Source organism: Hyla sarda, chromosome 4 (assembly GCF_029499605.1).
Source record: "Hyla sarda isolate aHylSar1 chromosome 4, aHylSar1.hap1, whole genome shotgun sequence".
NCBI lineage: Eukaryota > Metazoa > Chordata > Amphibia > Anura > Hylidae > Hyla > Hyla sarda.
Window position 1 is genome coordinate 273,995,770 of NC_079192.1, and position 23,189 is coordinate 274,018,958.

General features: G+C 41.4%; 1 protein-coding gene across 3 annotated transcripts in view; it reads left to right on the forward strand.

Moving 5' to 3' along the window:
* Positions 1–23,189, forward strand: part of HMGA2 (high mobility group AT-hook 2) — a 200,040-nt gene that overhangs the window by 124,287 nt on the left and 52,564 nt on the right. The window contains exon 5 of one of the 3 annotated variants that reach the window (XR_008892706.1): positions 18,149–18,470. The exons of 1 other annotated variant lie outside the window; for it this stretch is intronic. Coding sequence is in view for 1 of the 2 variants with exons in the window: in XM_056574269.1 (XP_056430244.1) it covers positions 18,149–18,193 (45 nt within the window). In the remaining variant the exon portion in view is untranslated. Of the gene's footprint in view, positions 1–18,148; positions 19,660–23,189 lie in introns of those variants that run through there. One more of the 3 variants, XM_056574269.1, reaches the window with a different exon arrangement.

Sequence of the window (23,189 nt, forward strand, 5' to 3'; positions counted from 1 at the left end):
TTACATTGCCATTATGTAATCAGATCCCCATAACTGTCTTTTTTTAATCTACAGAGCTGCATGAGGATTTTGGGGACTATTTTGGGGTAGACATTTTGACAGCTTTTTATTAAAAAAAAAATTCAGGTGTGTGATGTGACCAAAAAATCAACAATTCTGACATTTGGTATTTTAAGTTTGTTTATAGCATTCACTGTCTGGGATCAATAATATTATAGTTTACTAGCTCAGACAATTCCGCACGTGACAATGCCACATATGTAAAAGAAATTTTCAAATAAGTGACTAGATGCTGAACTTGCTAGTGAAAAAACAGACATCCTTGTATGTAGATATTGAGGGGACACAGTTGCGCATTTATGCATTCATTTTCTTACCTCTGGATTACGTTTTGGTAATAGAGTAAAGTCTTATAGTAGAGATGAGCGAGCCAAGCCTGGTGAACCCGGTTTTGGTCAGAACCTTGGGTGTAAACATGACTCTCCAAACTCTCAAGCTTTGCCTGCCAATGGTGCCATTTAGGAGGAGGGATAAGGTACACATGACGTTTTGATGCCTGAATGCACGATAGGATGAAGAACTAAAATTACATCAGTGTACCCCAGCATACCTTGCAGCTAGCAGCAAGATCACATGACTGCAGGTTAGCCAATCATTGCTTGCATTATGTTACATACAGCTCCCAGACCAATCAGTAAAGTATAGGATGGGTTTAAGAGACTGATAAAATCATATGCCTTCACAAATACAATACAAAAGCAAGCTAAACAAAGCATTGTGCAGTGGGCTGACCTCAGACAGTGACCTCTCACCAGCAGTACTGTGTCCATTTGCTGCATTACAATTCCCAACAGTGTGACATCAGAAAGAGCCCATAGAAAATTGTCACACTATAAATCAAAGCAAGTTGGGCAAAGCATTGTGCAAAGGGCTGACCTGTCTTTTAGCATAAATCTGCATTAAAAGTGTTGAGAGTGAACGTGGAATTAGCATTTTATGCCAGGTTAGGCCCCTTTCGCACTGCCGTTGGTGCCCGGCAGTGTGACTGCCGCTGCAGAATATCGGGGGGAAAAATTACAGCATGTGCCTTCTTTTTTTCCCGCTATTCATAACTGGTCCTGGGGGCCCCTATAATAGTAAATGGGAGCCACCGGGACCCATTGTTTGCCGGCTCCCCTTTAAGAGAATGGCCGTTAAAGTCAGAAAAAAAAGTGACGTGACTTTGACGGCCGTTCTCGACGGGGAGAAACAGCAGTGTGAAAGTAGCCTAGCTTGTATTTTCTTGGTTTAATCAAACAGCAGGAGCATCTTCATGTTGAAGTACATGATGCTAAAGTTTTTACATCTGGTATTCCACCCTGACATGAATGTCACTGAAAGGATGCCCACCACCACCTGAACAACCAGGTTGGTGCATGCCTAAGCTGTGCCCTTTCTCTGACAGATACCATGAGCCCAGAACTCATGGACTTCTGGGTCACCAGATTAGCTCATTGGCCAGCACTTGCCCAGTTTGCCATGGGTGTTCTGTTTTGTCCACCCTCCAGTGTAGCATCAGAGAAAGTGCAGTGTTACCCCTAAGTGAACAAGATTGTGTGCCAGCAATGTGGGAAAACTCAGATTTGTTAAAATTTGTCAGGCATGGATCAGTGAGGAATTTAAACCTTTTGTGCCAAATGCCACTGATTAGACAGTACTACCACCCCTCCTGTCTGCTGGCTACTACAACTCCCACCAGTCTGTCACTGTCTGCTGGTTACTTCAACTCCCATCTGTTATTCACTGCCTGCTTTTCACTGGCTACTACAACTCCCACCAGTCCACTACTATTTGCTGGCAACTACAACTCCCACCAGTCTACAACTGCCTGCTGGCTGCTACAAGTCCCACCATTCCACCACTACCAGCTGTCTGCTGGCTATTAGAATGCCCACCAGTCCACCACTGCCTGTGGTCTGCTGGCTACTACAACTTCCACCAGTCCACCACTGCCTGCTGTCCGCTGGCTACTATAACTTTCACCAGTCCACCACTGCCTGCTGTTCTGTCCACTGGCTACTACAGCTATCACTGGTCCACCACTGCCTGCTGTTCTGTCCGCTACCTACTACAACTATCACTTGTCCACCACTGCTTGGTGTCCACTGGCTACTACAACTTTCACCAGTCCACCACTGCCTGCTGTTCTGTCCACTGGCTACTACAGCTATCACTGGTCCACCACTGCCTGCTGTTCTGTCCGCTACCTAATACAACTATCACTTGTCCACCACTGCTTGGTGTCCACTGGCTACTACAACTTTCACCAGTCCACCACTGCCTGCTGTTCTGTCCACTGGCTACTACAGCTATCACTGGTCCACCACTGCCTGCTGTTCTGTCCGCTACCTACTACAACTATCACTTGTCCACCACTGCCTGCTGTTCTGTCTACTGGCTACTACAGCTATCACTGGTCCACCACTGCCTGCTGTTCTGTTCGCTACCTACTACAACTATCACTTGTCCACCACTGCTTGCTGTCCACTGGCTACTTCAACTTTCACCAGTCCACCACTGCCTACTGTTCTGTCCACTGGCTACTACAACTATCACTGGTCCACCACTGCCTGCTATTCTGTCCGCTACCTACTACAACTATCACTTGTCCACCACTGCTTGCTGTACTGTCCACTGACCACTACAACTCCCACCAGTCCATCACCTTTGCTGCTGCTACTGCCAGCCAGGCCTACAGATACACAACCCATGATGCCCAAAAAAAGGGTTAATTTTTTCACCTTTTCTTTAAAAAAAAATATATTTTTTCTTTACTATTGTGGGACACCAATCCCGTTGCAACTCCCAAAAGGTAGAATTTTTGGAACACTTGAAAAAACTCATGGTGTCTTGACTTGCCAGACTCAAACCTTTTGCTACTTCCAAAAACTTGGAAAAAAAAACATTGCATCTTCCAATACTTCCGTGTGCATCCTAACACGGACAGGCATCTGCCAACAACCAGGGATACTTTATGCACCTTTATTTTAGTGTCAGAAAGCATACAAAATCCACTATCGCAGTTTGTTTTTAAACAAGTTGTAGGTTACCATGGGTTATTGCATGTTGCTGTAACGTTGACATTGACCTAACTGTAAAACCACTTTAAAACATTTCTTGTTTTTTTAGGCTTATTTCATTGACAGTTCTTCACCGCAAACCAAACTCTTTAAAAAAAATTAGGCAAGACTAACTTTTAAAAAGCTTGCCCAACCAACTCCAGTGTATAGGTTTAAGAGTCCTTCATATGCATTCTTCTTTTGTCAAGAATAATTTCAATCCATTTTTCTTTATATTTTGTCTTTGTTGTCCCTCTATGTGGTAAAGACAAGATTACTTTGAGAATAATGAGATTCTTATACATCCTATTGGTGTCTGAGACCAGTTTGAATGGATGTTTACTACTTTGGTAACTGCCAGGTGTATAACCATATTCCAGTTAGCTATCTATTTACAATGGGATTTTCCCAGGTGAAGAAAGTATGGATCTTGGTTATTTTGCTATAGGAAGGGCTTCTCTTTGAGTCTTGGTTTTCATGTTTCCCACATATCTTTAAACTGACAGAAGTGGTGTGAAATGTCACAGATTGGTGCTGCTGTAGCATCTTGAAGCTGTCATCCATGCATGTGTTCATGTGTTTATTCTCTGAGTTTACAGCAAACGGAGTTGTGAATGTATTTAAAGCATCCCGCGTGAGGTTTACTGTAAGCATTAGGCAGTGATTAAAGGATCTGACTGCGTTCCCTCTGAGCTGGGCGCTCCTCTGCAGCGGCATTACACGTGGTAGCATTTAGGAGCCCCTTCACAGCTGAAGTGTTTCAAACACTAATGAATTAAATGTTGCTCATGTAACGCAGACAAACTTTAAGGCATACTTTACTGAATGGTGCACTGTAGTGGCCTGGGAAAGGAAGAAGGTTATAAATTCTGTCAGTTAACCACCCAGACAAAATGAAGCCATGTGGAAAATTAAATCTATTAAAGTATGAAAACTTTCATAATCTGGTTTAGCTAGTTCATCTTAAAGATTTTAACTTTTTTGTGGTTGTAAATGATTTTCCTCTGGGCGAATAATCATTTGCCAAATAAATAAATAAATAACCACCTACGGTTCTCTATACGTAATCTCTTTTTGCCACTTTTTAATGCCGCTAGACAAGATTTGCCACCTGATCAATCTCCTTTTGTAATTTATTTTCTTTTAGTGGAGAAACACAGTACCATATTAAGTGTGCAACAAACCTTTGTAGCAATTACTGTTAATGGGTGCAGGAAACTAGCCTGTATGAGGTGCTGTTGCTTTACATGCTTTTAGCAGGTGCCACCCAGGGTACCTTAGAAAGAAGCTTAAAAGACAGAGCAAGAAAGATTTGCCACAGACCTGTGAGCAAACATTTAATTTCATTATTTAGAGCGTTACAACACAAGTGTGAGCAGACCCCTCGACTGCAAACTGGCAGAGGAGAAATACTAAATGTAATGTGCGTCCCTTGTAATGTGTGTCATCTGGGGCTTCTATAATATGTAAGATCACTGGAATATGTCCCTTTGCAAACATCGTTCTTGTTGCATGGCAGCAGCTGGGGATCTGTCGTTGAGTATATATATTTTCAATGACAACCTGAGCCAGGACAAACATTCTGTGTTCGCTACCTTAAAGGAAAACTGTCACATATTTTCTCCCGCACTTGTAGTTTTAATCTGTGTATATCCGGCTGTAAATGGCAAAGGCGGTGCTTCTGCGGGCTAACTGACACTGACGTCAGCGCCGCTCATCAATATCCCTCCTGTTCTCCCTCTCTTCGCCGCTCCTAATCAGAGGGAGGGATGAATATTCATGAGCGGCGCTGACGTCAGTGTCAGTTAGCCCACAGAAGCACCGCCTTTGCCAGTTACAGCCGGATATACACGGAGATTAAAACTACAATTGCGGGCGAACGGCGGTGCGGATCAGACCAAGGTAGGGCTTGTTTTAATCAGCGTCTCCCGCACTATCCACCAGTACATGTGGATAGTGTGGGATAAAATATGTGACAGTTTTCCTTAAAATATATGCACAGGTTTGCATTTTTTTTTTAAAGTGTGTTGTACAGGCTCCATCAGGTGAAATTCCCATCCTTCCCAAGAAGCAATGCAATAAAGCAAGCAGCAGTTTCTTTCTGCTAGATTCTCTACAGAATATGTCCGTAAAGACCTATGTATGTGTCTTTGCACTTCTGTTTAGAGCTGTAACAGAGCTCTTACAAATCTCATTGTGCAAAGAGGCATAAATGCTGTCTATTTAGTCCCTGAGAACCTTAGTAAGTTCAGAACAATTGCATTTTTTTTGGTTGTTTAGTTTTTTTTTTTTTACACTATTTCATTTTTCACATGAAATAAATCAATCTTTACTTTCACATGTGTATTTGTGTGCGTATAAATATATACATGTGCAGGAACATTCTGACAGAATGCCAAGAAGGCTTTATAGAGGCTTAAAGTTAGCTTATATCTAAAAATGTTATCCTGCATATTGTTTTACTGTGGAGCCAGCTGCAGAAAGGAAGAAATGGACTAAAATGTGTGTGTATAGAGTGAGAACAGAGAGTTAAAGAGAAATTCTGCCATATCGGAAAAGGAAATAAAAGATACCTCTGTTTCAGTTTTGACGGTAGATCTGTCTTTTTGTGCCAGCCTTGCATATGCTACATTTCCTCTCTTGTTTCCTGTTTGGTGTCCAGAACAAGTATTCATTGTTACATAGCTGACAGATCTATGGAGATTAAAACACTTATCACCATATAGTTTTATTGCCAACAAGAACAGCCCACTCAGTTTTATCTGTTCTTTCAGTTTGCTTTGAGACTTTAGATGCTGGCTACAAGTATGTATTTTTTCTTTTTCTTCTGTAGCGTTCTGTCAACAGATCAATGGGTTTTTTACACATTTAAACCACCATTTCTACATGTTTATTGACTAAATCTAAACCATGCTAAATCTAAACCCATCACCCACATCTTGCTCAGGACAGCATGTAAAGTGATAGCATCACTATTAATATTTCCCTGTAGAGTGTCCCCTGACTATCTACCAGGCTGCCTCTATACTATTTAAAGGGGTACTTCAGTGGAAAACAGTTTTTAAAATCAACTGATGTCAAAAAATTTAAACAGATTAATAAATTACTTCTATTAAAAAAATCTTAATCCTTCCAGTACTTATCAGCTGCTGTATGCTCCAGAGGAAGTTGTATAGTTCTTTTCTGCCTTACCACAGTTCTCTCTGCTGACACCTCAGGAACTGTCCAGAGCAGGAGCAAATCCCCATAGCAAACTCCTCCTGCTCTGGTCAGTCCCAGACACAGACAGAGGTGTCAGTAGAGAAGAGGAAAAGAACAGTGCAGTAGAATCCAATTGATATCAGTGAACTCTGCTGATGCGGAATGTCCGTTGTGTGGTCTTCAATGGTGGCCTTAAAAATTTGCCACAATCTGTGTGCATCTCCTGTACCCTGGTCAATTCATGTATAGACAACATTGTTGGTAAACAGAAAAACCCACAATGCTCCCTGAAATAACTTGAAATAGACAAAAGTAATAGTGAATAAACATTTCCTAAAAAAAAAAGAAAAAAAAAAGTTTTTTTTTAGGAAATTTTATATTTTGTTGCACAATCTTTTGAGTCAGTTACTGTTATGAAGTGATTTCTGTAACTCTCAATGAGACTTCTGCACTTGTCTACAAGTATCTTGGCCCACCCTGTTTGTAGGATGCCTTCTCCAGACTTCATGTTTGATCAAGATCAAAGCTCATAGAAGCAACTTTAGAATAGTCCAGTGTTTTGCTCTTAGCCATTATTGGGTGTTTTTAGCTGTGCGTTTTTTTTTTTTTTAACCCTGTTGATGACCTGTGACTGAGACCAAGCTTCCTGACACTGGACAGGGATTGTGCTCCAGAATGCCTTAATAGTCCAAAAATTGCCTTGGACCCTGTACATATTTAACACATATTCTATGTGGGCCTCTATAGTTCCTCCTCGCATAGAGCGTATTGCACTGAAAAGATAATCTTGTTCCAGTACATGTCCATTGTGGGCTTTAACCCCTTCATGTCCCAGCTAGTTTTGGCCTTCATGACCCAGTCCATTTTTTCAAATCTGACATGTCTCTTTAAGTGGTAATAACTGCTTTTACCTGGCAAAGTGATTCAGAGATTGTTTATTCGAGACATATTTTACTTTATATTAGTGGTAAGTTTTTGTTGATACATAAAGCGATTTTTCTGAAAAACTTCTAAAATATTGTGAAAAATTTCTTATTAGAGAAATAGTCATGCCAAATAAATTTAGTTATTAATTCACATCCACAACATGTCTACTTTATGCTGGCATCATTTGTTAAACATTCTTTTACTTTTTTACGACATTAGAAGGCTTATATTTTTATGAGCATTTTTTAAATTTTTCTACAAAAGTTCAAAATCATATATATACATATATATATATATATATATATATATATATATTTTATTTTTTATTTTTTTTGGGAACAATACATTTTTTTAGTTTTAATATACATGTGTGTGTATATATATATATATATATATATATATATATATATATATATATATATATAAATAAATATATTATACATATATATACACACTTATATATAATTTCATTTAAGTAGTTAATCTGTTTTCCCTTAGTCTTGTCAGCAAGACAATAATGGGTTCACTTGGTCCCCTGTGTACTTGCAGGAATGTGGAATTTTTTATAAAAAATTTGTATTAACACCCCTCCTGGATAGTATATAAACCCCCATCACCCCCTGGTCACTGAGTTATTTATAAAGTAACTGAGAGGAATAAGAGGGAGGGAAGCTTGTGCTGCTGACAAGACTAAGGGAAAACAGATTAACTACTTAAATCTAATCTTCCCTAGTGTCTTTAAGCAGCACAATGATGCGATTTGTATAGTAATAGCCATGGGAGGTTAATTATTATTTTTAACTGAATTTAATACAGATTTTGTAAAATCCATTCTTTCAGAAAATAAAGATTACATTTTTTAATGCTTGAAGAAAGTCAATGGAGTGGACCATGAAGCACTCTGACATATATGGTCCAAAGGGACTGAACCCCTTTCAGCCCAAGATGTGGCGGCAGCCCTCGTAGAATGAGCCCTAATAAACTCTGGGGGCTCAGAGTCCTGGGCCTCATAGGCTGTTTTAATACAATCAATTATCCACCTAGATATTGTTGGTTTAGAAACAGTTTTTCCTCTACAATTCCCTTGATAAGAAAACAAAAGGTTCTTATCATTGCGTAAGGGCTTTGAACGTTTGATGTAGAGTTCTAGACACCTTACTATGTCAAGACTACTATAGTCCACTTCTCCATCATCAGAGGTGGGAGTATACCCGGGAGGCAAATGACTATCCTTTGGATAAGGGATAAGATGCCTTAGCACTTGAGTACCCCTTTAAGAAAGTCTTTCACTTGTAATACCTGATGTAATTTAGTCTGAAAACAGGCTGATAAAGCAGACACTTGAACTCATATAGTATTCGGAGAGAATCCTCTATCAAAACCATCCTGTAAAAATTCAAGTATTTGTGGAATAGATGGAGAAGTGGGATCTACATTTTTTGTAGAGCACCAAGAATCAAAAATATTCTTTATTCTAGCATATGTTTTTTGTGTAGAGACACTCCTAGAGTGTGCTAGTGTATTTAACACCCGATCAGAAAACCCCTTGGATCTTAATACGGGCCTACCAACTTCCAGGCTGTTAGGTGGAAGGTTTTCAGGCTGTGGCAAAACTGGGTTCCCTGGGAGACGAGGGGCAGCTCCCAATAGATTCCCTGAGACATCGTCATCAAAAGAGAAAACCACAACCTCTTCGGACAAAACGGAATGATTGCTATTACCATAGCTTAATCTTGCTTGATCTTGGCTAGGCCCCTCAGAATCATTGAGGTTGGTGGGAACACATAGGCCAGCTTGAATGATGAAAGGAATGGACATTGCGTCTATCATAAATGGGTGGTCTGTCCCGTAAAGAGAGCAATACTTGTTAGTTTTAGAAAGAGAGCAAAACTTTTTAGTTGCACTTTCATAAATGCGTGGTCTGTCTCGTAAAGAGAGCAATACTTGTTAGTTTTAGAAAGAGAGCAAAACTTTTTAGTTTTATATTTAGTCTGGTTGCCATCAGATCTATCTCTGGAAGTCCCCACAAATCCATGATTTGCTGAAAAACTTCCTGGGATAGAGACCACTCCCTCGGAATAGACATATTCCTACTGAGGCGGTCTGCGAGGATGTTCAAGAACCCCTGATGTGAATAGCTGACAACCTGGTTGTCTTCTGCTCGGCCCAACATAATATTCTCCCTACTTCTGTAAGTAGGATTGAGGACCTTGTGCCCCCTTGTTTGTTTATATAAAACACGGAGGCCATGTTGTCTGTTTTTTTATTCTGACTGCTTTCCCTACCAGGAAAGGTTCGAAGTATTTTAGTGCATAGTAAATGGCTCTTAACTCTTTCATATTTGAAGATAGTTGCTTTTCCTCTATCTTCCAGAATCCTGAGGCAGTCTGGAGCCCCAGGTGAGCGCCCCACCCTGATCCTGAGGCGTCTGTCGTGAATGTACTCCAGATAGGTTCTTCCAAGGATACACAGTCTTTGAGATCTATCCACCACTGAAGGGATTTCCTGGTGGCAAGAGAAAGTCTGTTTATTTTATCCAGGTCCGAGGAAGATCTGTTCCACTTTCTGAGAACCTCCGACTGTAGAGGCATTAAGCGCCACAGCACCCAAGACACGGCATCCGCCGAGGAGGAGAGAAGACCCAGATACCTCACTAGAGTTCTCGGGGTTACTTTGCGAGGAGATTTCAGATACCGACCTCCCAACTGGATGCAAGCTTTCCTCTGAGCAGATAGGTAAATGTTCATGGACTGGGAATTTATGACGAAACCGAGGAATTGTTTGGTTGTGGCTGGAACTAGGTCTGATTTCTCTTGATTGACAATCCAGTCTAGATCTTTTAGTAATGAAAGAACAGTCTGAAGATGCTCTTGGAGCATCACTTGTGTACTGGATATAATCAGCCAGTCGTCTAGGTAAGGAATAATTTTTATCCCTTGTAACCTGAGGACGGACACCACCGCAGATACCACTTTGGTAAAAACAAACGGGGCTGTGTTTATTCCAAAGGGGAACACTTTGAATTGAAAATGCTGAGGGACCCCCTTAATATGAACCGCAATTCTTTGCGCGGGAAGGATGGGCATTTGGAAATACGCATCCTTCAGATCTAAGAAAGCCATGTACTCTCCTCGAGACAGGAGAGTCTTGACTAATTTTGTTGTTTCCATGTGAAATTTCTTTTTCACTATATATTGGTTTAAGTATCTCTCAAGTCTATTATTAGACAAGATTTTCCTAAGGGCTTTGGCACTAGAAACACTGGAGAGTATACTCCTGTTTTTACTTGCAATGGTGGCAGAAGGTCTAGTATAGATTTTTCCAGTAGATCTTTCTCTGTAGCCTGGTTTGATTACACTGTAAACCTGTCTGGGAGAGGAAATAGAAAAGAGAGGGCATACTCGTCTTTTATAAGTTTGAGGACCCATGGGTCTTTTATTTTTTGCTTCCACATCAGAAAAAACAAAGAAAGGCGACCGCCTACTGGAATATCTTGACCGTCAAGCTTCTTATTTGACTCAGTGCTCCCCCACCCCTAGAGGAACCACCACTTCAACCCCTAGTAAAGGCTCTAGAGGGTCCAGGTAGGTCTTTGAGGTGATCTAGACCTGTAATTAGTGAACTTGCGGCGGGCTCTAGGAGCTTGAGGCAACGATTTCCTTTTCTTGTCAGACAGATGTAACATAATGTTATCTAATTCTGCACCAAATAATCTACCTGATTTAGTTACATAAATGGTATTTAGAGGGATAGTCCCCAGACCAGGGAATCAACCAAAGGGCCCCGCGACCCGCTGTTGACAATGCCATAGTTTTTGCAGCAAATCTTATTTGCTGGTTGGCCGAGTCGCAGAGTTATATATCACCGACAAAGTTACATCTACATTAGAGGGTTGCTGAAGCAGCCAAATGGAAAACTCAACACCAAAACAAGAAATAGCAGCAACAATAAATTATGAAACATAGCAAAACTTTATTAGGGGTATCATAAAACATAACATACGTTAAAAAATCTTTTTATGTAGAACAGCACAGTGCACAAGGCTAGATGAAATGGCAGGAACATACAGGCTAAGATAAATGGTATAACATGTAGAATGCTGACAACAATTGCATGTGATGGACAGGTACTGATAGAATAGAGATATAGCAGTCTCAATAAATAACCCAAAGTGAACACAAACGCAAGAGAAGTCAAAAGGAAAAAGCTATTTCTACCAAGACAGAGCCATGTATTACCTGCACCTACCCCAACGCACGTTTCACGCCAATGCGCTTCATCATGGGGCGTGGCTATTTCTGGATCAAGGGGCTCTACTTGTACTGCAGGCTAGCCTATCCCAAGCTGCCTAGATTAAACTGGCAGGCTCATGAACCAATAAACAACTGTTGCTTACAAGAAAGTAATCAACTGGTTACCTGCTGTGTGTCAATCGCCATTATGACGGCAGACGCCGTCCCAATGCCGCGCGAACACGGAAGTGACTCCGGTCATGTGACCGCACAGGTCACATGACCGGAGGCACGCTCGCCTGATGACGCGGCCATAAACTGAGCCCATGCATAGTATAGATCTTATCTGCGCAGGGATGCTCTGTACGGGTGCATAAATGTGAGTGAGTGAAGGTGCTTAAAAAACCAAACATGCAGTGTAAGTGAAATTTTTTTTTGTGAAAATAGGTGAATAAAATAAGAATGTGAACCCACCTGTGATGTGTGATGACTATTATTCAGAGGGGAAAAAAAGGTTATTTAAAGAAAAAAGAAACAAAATAAAAGGTATACCTATTAAATTTACCTCACTAGGTCTAAGTTCCTGATGCACTTTTTTCAGTACCCATCACATTCCCCACTTGTCACTCATATTAGTTTCAACCCCTTTTAGATGCACTGCACATCTTCCTCACTAGACATTATTTCCAATCAGCACTATTTTGTGCACTATACCCCATATTTGGTTCATTCCACTTTATTTTTTTCAGTGCTGTGTTTTATTCACATAACATATTTTCTTTAATGCATTACACTTCTTCCACACTTTCCCATGCACTTATCTCCTTTTTCACATTAATTTCACCCACATCACTCCTCTACATCACACATGTACAGTCATGTTCACTTCACACTTTCTTTATGCACTTCTCTCCTTTTTTTTTACATTTCATTTCACTCACATCACCCTCTCACATCACTCGTACACAGTCTTGTTCACTTTCTAAACATTGATCATATTGTGGCATTAGAGGTAGTCATCTATATTGCTTTTTGTATTATTTTGTAGGTTTCTTTTTTCTTTAAATTACCTTTTTTTCCCCTCTGAATAATAGTCATCACACATCACAGGTGGGTTCACATTCTTATTTTATTAGCCTATTTTCACGTGTGTTCACAAAATTTTTTTTTCACTTACACTGCATGATTGTTTTTTTAAGCACCTTCACCCACTCACATTTATGCGCCCGTACAGAGGATCCTTGCGCATGTGCTTATCATCACCAGCGCTCATTCCGTACTCTGCCAGCTAAGATCTATACTACGTATGGGCTCTGTTTATGGCCGCGTCATAACCCGAGCGTGCCTCCGGTCATGTGACCTGTGCGGTCACATGACCGGAGTCACTTCCGTGTTCGCGTGGCATTGGGATGGCGGCCGCCGTCATAATGGCGATTGACACACAGCAGGTATCTATCAACCAGGTGATTACTTTCTTGTCACCAACGGTTGTTTATTGGTTCATGAGCCTGCCAGTTTAATCTAGGCAGCTTAGGATAGGCTAGACAGCAGTACAAGTAGAGCACCTTGATCCAGAAATAGCCACGCCCCATGACGAAGCGCATTGGTGTGAAACGTGCGTTGGGGTAGGTGCAGGTAATACATGGCTCTGTCTTGGTAGAAATAGCTTTTTCCTTTTGACATCTCTTGCCAACTTTGGGTTATTTATTGAGACTGCTATATCTCTATTCTATCAGTACCTGTCCATCACATGCAATTGTTGTCAGTAATCTACATGTTATACCATTTATCTTAGCCTGTATGTTCCTGCCATTTCATCTAGCCTTGTGCACTGTGCTGTTTTACATAAAAAGATTTTTTAATATATGTTATGTTTTATGATACCCCTAATAAGATTTTGCTATGTTTCATCATTTATTGTTGCTGATGTTATTTCTTGTTTTGGTGTCGCGTCGCAGAGGTAATTAACTGCTAGATTAACATGTTTAAAAGCGGCAAGAATATCATCTCTCTGGACCCCACCATCTATGTCGTCTTGAATTTTATTCAGCCATTTCCTAAGGGAACGGACTACTTCATGGAAAACAATGGAGACCACATTCTGGCTAGCCGCAGTAGTATAAGTCCTTTTAAAGGCAACTTCAATTCTACGGTCCATGGGGTCCTTGCAACTTGAACCGTCCTCGGAACAAGAGTTCTTTTGGACAGCTTGGCTATTGCTACATCAACCTTTGGAGGGATCAACCAGTTCTTAGACTGTGATTCCTCCAAAGGAAAGATTGATTTAAATCTTTTAGAAACCACAGGGATTTCTCTGGTTTCACCCATTCTGTCAGGATAAGAGAATTAACCAAGCTGTCCACCTTAAAGGCCCTTGACCCTCTAGATGATGAAGAAGCTCCTCGTTCATCTATGGCTTCATCGTCTGATAGGCTCTCAGAAGCTGCAGTAACTTTGTCTTCCATAAAAGTAATGTCATCCTTAAAGGGGTACTCCGGTGGTCAACGTCTTTTCCTGTTTTTGACTTACCCTGTATGTATTGTTTGCTATCTTTTGTTAGTGTTTAGACAGCTTGTTTTTTGTTCTTTGTTGTCTTTTTATCCCCCACTTTGTTTTTCTATCTATGTTTCTATTTCCTTTTTCTTCCTGTGACAAAAACTACACATCCCAGAATGCTATATGGCCTGCTGGTTTGGCTTGGGGCGTTTCTTTTTCCCCCCTGGGTTACACCTGGTTGACGCCCACCTGTTTTTGCTGCTTGAACTCACATGGCTAATTGTGATGTCAGGAAGCAAGATGAGCAACAAATGTATTACACCTGGACATTAGAAGACAATCTACATTTACACCCTCTAGAAACAAACATAACCTTAAAGAAAACATACATGCGTATGCGCAAAATACACACACGCACACAGAAAAAGAAAAAACGGATGAATGAAATGAAGGGCATAAGAAACCACGCCTTATACATTCTGATTGGATGCACAGCGAGCGCAACAACACATACAAAGAGAAGCACGCATGCATATGAAACAACCAGCGATTGGTTCAGCTATGTAGAGGGAGAACATGGCTAACCAAGCAAACAAGAGCAGGTATGTGTATGCTGAATAGGCTAGCAGTGTTTCCTAACCAGTGTGCCTCCAGCTGTTGCAAAGCTACAACAAAACCCAGCATGCCCAAAGGCTGTCAGGGCATGCTGGGAGTTGTAGTTTTGCAACAGCTAGAGGCACCCAGGTTGGGAAACACTTGGTATATACACACACACAATAGGGACAACAACTCCCAGAAGTTTTTTTTTAACAGAGCGCCTGCACCTCCTTACTTCCACAGCCCTCAGACATGTTACTTCCACAGCCCTGCACACAGCATGATCTGCTATACACTGATGACAGGCAGATGGGAGTGGAGGAGGGGCCTGTATCTCCTGTCTTCCTCAGCTCTGCCTTCACCCGCCCTTTCCCTAAACAGCATGCATATTCAGAAGCTGGGCGTGATAGAAGCCACCCACTCTCGTGATGCGTTGTCCACAGCCTACTCCGAACATGGCCGACACTGTGGACAACAGTAATAGATAGTACTCTGAACTACAGAACTTCCTGCCCCACAAACAGGTAAGAAAAAATGTCAATTGTAAAAAGATAAAGCATAAACAGAAGCTGCAAGCTAGGCAAAAATATAAACCACCGGAGTACCCCTTTAAATAAGGTGTATAGGGGAGATTGGTGGACTAGCACCATATCTATTTTTCTTTTTATGCTGTGAAGCCAAGGCATCCTTTACAACATCTCTTATAGTGGGGTCTTCGGACTCTGGAAGACGGGGGCGGCAGGAATGACATGTAAAGTATTGGCAGTCATCAGGGAGAGGGATGTGACACTCTCTACATGCAAGGTGTTTGCGTTTTTGAGTGGACTTAGTAGCAGAATCTCTACCTCCTGAGTCCCTAGATTACATCTAGAAGATATATACAATGTATAATCAGTAGAGGTGCACCGAAATGAAAATTTCAGAACCGAAACGAAACCAAAATAAATAAAAATGTCCGGCCGAAACCGATATTGACTTCTCCCCGTCTTCTGGTAAAATGCAGCGCTCCGCTCATTAGATTCCCCCACATTAGATTGCCAGCTCCTCCACATTAGGTCGAGAGTTCCGCCTCATTAATAGGCAGCTCCCCCACATTAATAGGCAGCTCCCCCACAATAGTAGGCAGCTCCCCCACAATAGGTCAGCATTTCCCCCACAATAGTAGGCAGCTCCCCCACAATAGTAGGCAGCTCCCCCCAACAATATTAGGCAGCTCCCCCCCCCCCACATTAGGTCAGCAGTTCCCCCACAATAGTAGGCAGTTCCCAAACAATATTAGGCAGCTCCCCCACAATAGGTCAGCATTTCCCCCACAATAGTAGGCAGTTCCCCCACAATAGTAGGCAGCTCCCCCCAACAATATTAGGCAGCTCCCCCCCCACATTAGGTCAGCAGTTCCCCCACAATAATAGGCAGTTCCACAACAATATTAGGCAGCTCCCCACAACAATATTAGGCAGCTCCCAACAACAATATTAGGCAGCTCCCCCCAACAATATTAGGCAGCTCCCCCCACATTTGCAGGCAGCTCCCCCCCCCCCCCCCCCAATATTAGGCAGCTCCCCCTCAACAATATTAGGCAGCTCCCCCCAACAATATTAGGCAGCTCCCCCCACAATATTAGGCAGCTCCCCCCACATTTGTAGGCAGCTCCCCCCCCCCCACAATATTAGGCAGCTCCCCCCCAACAATATTAGGCAGCTCCCCCCAACAATATTAGGCAGCTCCCCCCACAATATTAGGCAGCGCCCCGCACAATATTAGGCAGCTCCCCCACATTTGTAGGCAGCTCCCCCCCCAACAATATTAGGCAGCTCCCCCCCCCACATTTGTAGGCAGCTGCCCCCCAACAATATTAGGCAGCTCCCCCCCAACAATATTAGGCAGCTCCCCCCACAATATTAGGCAGCTCCCCCACAATAGTAGGCAGCTTCCCCCCACCCCACAGACATACAGCTTCCAGCCATATACAGTTTATGGCTGGAGGCTGTATGTCTGTACTGCTGCCCCCACAGTGTTCCGGTCACCGCTCCTCCGGCCCGGGGTCACATCTACTGCTATGGCCTATGGACCATAGCAGCAGGTGCCGGGACCGGGGGAGCAGTGACCGGAACACTCAAAAAGATGACGCGGTCACTTACCAGGCCCCGGCCGGCGTGCGTTCTCCTGCGACGATCCTGCGGTCCTCCTGCGTCTCTATGGTTGTACGCACGGGACATCAGTGACGTCCCGTGCGTACAACCATAGAGGCGGAGAAGCGAGGGACCGAAGGAGGATCGCAGGAGGACGCCGGGGAATGGTGAGTGACCGGCGGACATCCTCATGTCTTTTCGGGACACAGGGATGTCCGGGATAGGAATACTTCTTTTTATGTGCCCGGGCCGACTCCCGTGTGTGGCTGCAGGCGGGGGCCAGCCAGAGCATATAAAACCTAATACTGTATACTAAAAACCAGGGGGCCTCCAACTGTTGTGAAACTACAACTCCCAGCATGCCCGGACAGACTTTGCCGGTCCGGGCATGCTGGGAGTTGTAGTTTCACAACAGCTGGAGGCACCCTGGTTTTTAGTATACAGTATTAGGTTTTATATGCTCTGGCTGGCCACCGCCTGCAGCCACACACGGGAGCCGGCCCGGGCACATAAAAAGAAGTATTCCTATCCCGGAGAGCGCGCCCCCCCAGATGTTGCGCCCGGCCCCCCATGCACCCCCCACGAGTACATCTGCCACTGGCAGTGTTTTTAACTTGTGCTGTGGGCGGGCAGGGGAGGTGGGTCATTATCGGCACATTTTTTGTTGTTTCGGCATTTCCCCGAAACAGCTATTTTCGGCCGCCGATATATCGGTGCATCCCTAATAATCAGTGTAGTGTAGAATAATAGAAGTGAGGGTAGGTGGGTAGGAAAAAAAACATATTAGTGATAGCCACCATCTTACTGGGCACGACGGGATGCTGCGAGTAGCGACCAGTATCTGCATGACGTACATGTATGTCATGGGTCGGGAAGGGGTTAAAGAGTCTCTATTAAGAGAGTAAATGCTAATTGTTAGAGCCCATGTACATTTAAGGAGTAAATTCAGCAAGGAATTTCCTCTTAAATTGCTCTAATTGCTCCTATCTTTACATTTTTATTTTTTTTGGTTTTGAGGTTTTTTCTTTTTGTTTGATTGTTTGTATCTAAGATGGTTCATTTTGTTATTGCAATTTATGTGGATTAAAAAGAGAGCAGGCGAGAGTGCTACCTGGTCTGTGCCATTGCCTTAACACATGGACAAGTTTAGAATAACAAAAGGCTGCTCCCCTTGTGGTGTTGGGCTCAGGGCACAACACCTTTTATAGCATGTAGTTAAAGGTGATAATCTCCAGTAGCTGCCTGTGATTTGGACCAGTATTCAACATTTTTGAATAAACAGTGATCACCAAACGGTAAGCCTGTTCTTTTTGAAAACTTTTGGGTTCCCCTAACTTTGTTGTTTTGTTATTACGGTATTCATTTCAGCAATATATTACTGTTTTCTCCAGTTTTCATTTCTGGCTGTTTTGGCTTAGGAATTGATAAGCAGAGTTATTTTTAATTAGGCTTCTTTTTCTTACAGGGAGAAACCGAAGAGGCCTCATCACATGAATCTGAAGAGGACTAGACTGCAACCGACGTGAATTTCTACCTCAAAAAGCAGTTGGTTTTCTTGGGTTCAGATTCAGTCCCTTCAGTTTATCTGGATCTCAGAAATGAAGACACTGCCTTGACCACTTAATTTGTACTACCACCATCTCTCCACTTCTTGCCTTTGGGCAGGAAACAAAGTCACCCAACCTCTTTAAGAACTTTCAGTTCATTACTTTCTTTGTTATTTTTTTACTGTCCCAGTTTTAGTGCTGAGAAGAAAAACTGCTGTAAAACGGGGATACAGATAAATGGTAACTTTTTTTATTTTATTTGTGACCTACTAGTTAGTGACACGTGGGGCAGACATTCTTATATCAGGTTTCGTTTTTGCCACTCACTGCACTGCATAAACATGAGGATACTTGTAACATATACTATGTTAAAATGGGCATTGAACTTAGAAACTTGGTGGATATCCCTGTGTAGACCACCCCAACCCCATTAACATTCTAATATGATGAACTCCCCATAGAACACCAAAGATTGGGGATTCTGTTCCCCAAAACCTCAGCACCATTTGTCTTACAGCAAGAGATTGCTATTTTGTGCATATTTTTTGGGGGGGTTTGACATTTTGGGATAAAAACATAATGCCAGATAATATTGTTTTAATCTGTATCTTTAAAATTATGTAACAAATTTTCTTTTTTCAAGGTACCACAAATATTCTTACCAGAATAAGGTTCCAGCTTTTTGCCATTTTGCAAGGGTAGCATGCTAGAGTCCGTACTATGTGTTTGATTTCTTAATCTCATAAAAGATAACCAGCATAGGGATAAAGGGCATGATTATTTTTGTACTGTTCTCTAACAGAAAAACAAACTAGAAAAATCCAGTTTAATTACGTTCCAAATATTAGGCTATGTTCACAAAGCATGCATTTCATGCTGTTTCTCTGCCAAAATCTGCATGTAGTATTCCTCCTATTGTTTTTATGGCACATGTTCTGCTGCACATTTAAAATTATGGGGAAAAAAATTGCACGTCACTTCTTGATTCAAAATCTGTGTGGAATCCCAGGAAAGTAGCCACACCCGGTTTAGCTGGTTAAATCCGTGGCACATCAAAGGGCAAATCTGTGGCAGAAATCCTAGGCACTGCCTCAGATTTCTGCCACAGATTTTCTTCTAAATCCCACGGCATATTTTTCAGTGAAAGAATCCTTGTGTGAATATAACATTTTTGGCAAACAGCATGTGTCCCTGTTCAGAGGCATAGATATTTGTTGCAAAAGAAATCCATATAATACATCTATGCACTGGGGTCATGTATAACTACTAATACATATAGAAACATATACAGTCCATATTTTGAAAGGGAATGTTTAAAGGGGTACTCCGGTGGAATTTTTTCAAATCAATTGGTACCAAAAAGTTAAAAAAATTTGTAAATTTTTTAACTATTTAAAAATCTTAATCCTTCCAGTACTTTTCAGCTGCTGTATGCTCCACAGGAAGTTGTATTTCTTTCTGGAATTAATTTCAGTCTGACCACAGTGCTCTTTACTGACACCTCAGTCCATGTCAGGAACTGGACAGTCCCTGACATGGACAGAGGTGTCAGCACTGTGAGAGCACTGTGTCCAGACAGAAAAGAACTCCAGAAAGAAATAAAACTTCCTGTGGAGCATACAGCAGCTGTACTGGAAGGAATAATATTTTTATATAGAAGTAATTTACAAATCTAAGTAGAAGAAAGGGGGGATGCCAGCGAATAGAAAACTTCTTTTATTTAGTCATATTAAAAACATTGACATGGAAAATCTTCAATAGACAACGTGGATAACATCTTTGGAAAAAGCACCCAGAATGCTGGATGCTTTTTCCAAAGATGTTATCCACTTTGTCTATTGAAGATTTTCCATGTCAATGTTTTTAATATGACAAAATAAAGGTGAAGTTTTCGATTCGCTGGTATCCACCCTTTCTTCTACTTGCACTTGGAGGGCTCTTTTGCCGTGCGGGGAACTGGTGAGCTGACTTTCCGTTACTCTAATTTACAAATTTGTTTAACTTTGTGGCACCAGTTAATAAAAAAAAGTTTTCCACTGGAGACCCCTATCACAAACTTCTTCTCTAATTTTACAGAGAAATCACTGGTTTTTGTAGGCCCAATGTGTCTGTCTCACACATGAAAACGTTTGTATAGAGAAACAGCTAAACATTATTCTTGTTGTTAATACATGACCCTATTGTCTAGAGATTCTGTAAACCCCATGTAGATTAATACTTTCTGCTTGCACAAAGAGTGCTTTTAGTTTGCTGGATTCAAAAGTGATAGTAAGGAACCCCTGTGTATTTATGAATGGAAAGCTAAAATTTCTTCTCAGTAATATGGCACACATACCTAAATAGTGATAGGGTCTGTTTCCATCACATAAAGCATTTGGATGCACCAGCTTACATAAATTATTATTTTGTATTATTGCTAGAGATGAGCGAACTTACAGTAAATTCGATTCGTCACAAACTTCTCGGCTTGGCAGTTGATGACTTTTCCTGCGTAAATTAGTTCAGCCTTCAGGTGCTCCGGTGGGCTGGAAAAGGTGCATACAGTCCTAGGAAAGAGTCTCCAGCCCACCGGAGCACCTGAAAGCTGAACTAATTTATGCAGGAAAAGTCATCAACTGCCGAGCCGAGAAGTTCGTCACGAATCAAATTTACTGTAAATTCGCTCATCTCTAATTATTGCTAAAATAGTTCTAAAGTCTTGCATATAGTATAATCAGCCATGACATTACAAGCACTTGCCTTATATTGTGTAGCTCCCCCTTAAAAATAGCTCTAAAATAGCTCTGACTCACCAAGGCCTTTACTCACAAGGACCTTTGAAAGTGTCCTGTGCTATCATACATCAAAGCCTATAATATATCTTTAGGGCTTGTTCACATGGGCAGATTTGATTGCGAACTAACAGCGATTTTGAATGGGGCGGGCTGTCCGCAGTAGATTTTTCGGAAGGGGAATTTTCACTGCAGCAGATTTTTGTCAGCGGAAATACTTAAAGGGGGTATTCCAGGAATTTTTGTATTTGACTATACTACAGGGGCTGTAAAGTTAGTGTAGTTCATAATATAGTGTCTGTACCTGTGTGTGACGGTTTTCTCACAATTCTTCTGTGATTTTCACCTCAATATTTATTTTTACTAGCATACAATATCACTGTTGTCTCAGATTTTTCCCAGGTTGCAATGCGGCCGAGACCTGACTCACTAGTCAGCTGATGACAGGGAGCCTGTCTGCTTCCATGGGTGGAGTGATCGCTTGGTAGGAAAGAGATTAATCTACAACTAATGCAACAGCTGTAAGCACCCTGACTGAAAACCACAGGTCTTTTGAATGGATGCAGCTCAATTATGCTTCAATGGGTGGGGTGCCTGATGTGTGGGAGTGAGGAAAATGGAATTATAGGATTTGTAGTAAAAAAAATAAAAGTCAAACAGGAAATATCAGTTCAAAAAAAGCTAGCCACAGTGTTATGGTAATCTCACAACATAGCCATTCAGCCCCAAGACAAGTGCAGATCCTTCCTAAGCATGTCCATTACTGCCTGCCAGGTTTGTACTAAAATCACCTAATGGTGGATAACCCCTTTTAGGCTTAAATGTCCTTATTTTGACCTTCAAATGTTAGCATGTATGCATCATAGAAGTTAGTTTCCTGTTTTTACAATCCAGCCCCCACCACCACCATTACCACCACCTTGACTCCGTAGACATTTATGGGCAGCTGTAACCTGATACTTCAGTGAAACTAAAAATAAAGAAAAAACATTGCTAATAAATCAATTGATGCCAGAAAGGTATACAAATTTGTATATTACTTCTATTAAGCCCCAATTTTCATTTTTGTATTTTAGTTTTTTCATCCTCGCCTTTTAACCTCTTAACGACGTACGGCGTACCTGTGCGCCCGGTCCCAGTCTTTAATGCAGGGTCACGGCGTGACCCCGCGTCATAGCAGGTTGGTCCCGGCGGCTAATGAAAGCTGGGACCCTGGGCTAATAGCGTGCGGCACTATTAACCCTTTAGATGTGGCATTCAAAGTTGATTTTTGTGCATGTATTTATGATTTTTTCCAGAAGTAAGACAAAATCAAACCTATATAAGTAGGGTATCATTTTAATCATATGGACCTACAGAAGAAAGAAAATGTGTCATTTTTACTGAAAAATGCACTGCCTGGCATTTTTTCTTCAATTTTGTCGCACAATGAATTTTTTTCCCGTTTCACCGTGGATTTTTTGGTAAAATTACACTGCAGAGTAGAATTGGTAAAAATAAGCCATAATATGGAATTTTAGGTGCAAAATTTAAAGGGTTATGATTTTTAAAAGGTAAGGAGGAAAAAACGAAAGTGCAAAAACGGAAAAATCCTGAGTCCTTAAAGGGTTAAGAGGCGTAACTCTTTCCATCTACTGACCCATATAAGGACTTTTTTTTGCACAACCAATTCAATTTTCTTTTTAATGACACCTTTCATTTTACCATAAAATGTATGGCAAAACATCTTTTCTGGACTTTTGTTTTTACGCAGTGCAGTTTATGGTAAAAATGACTTGTTTGTTTATTCTGTAGGTCAGTGCAATTAAAACAGTACTACATTTGTACTACTTTGGGAGAAAAAAAAAGCCAAACAGGTTTTTTTTAACAAAAGCAGTATGCTTAATATTGTCCTTTTCTGGCACTTACAATTTATTTTTATTTTTCCGTATACAGGACTGTATGATTGAACTTGATGGGACTTTTTGATAATATTTGCTGATATCATAAATCTGCATTTTTGGCTTTTGGTATTTTTTTATGTTTACACTTTTCTTCATGCATGGTCATAAACATAATATTTTATTTTGACTATGCACACAGTGATATCAAATATGTTTATTTTACTTAAAGGAAGGGCAATTTTATTTTTATTAGAGCAGGGGCTTTCATATAATTTTAGAAATATGAAGCTCCTGTGCTCTCTTCA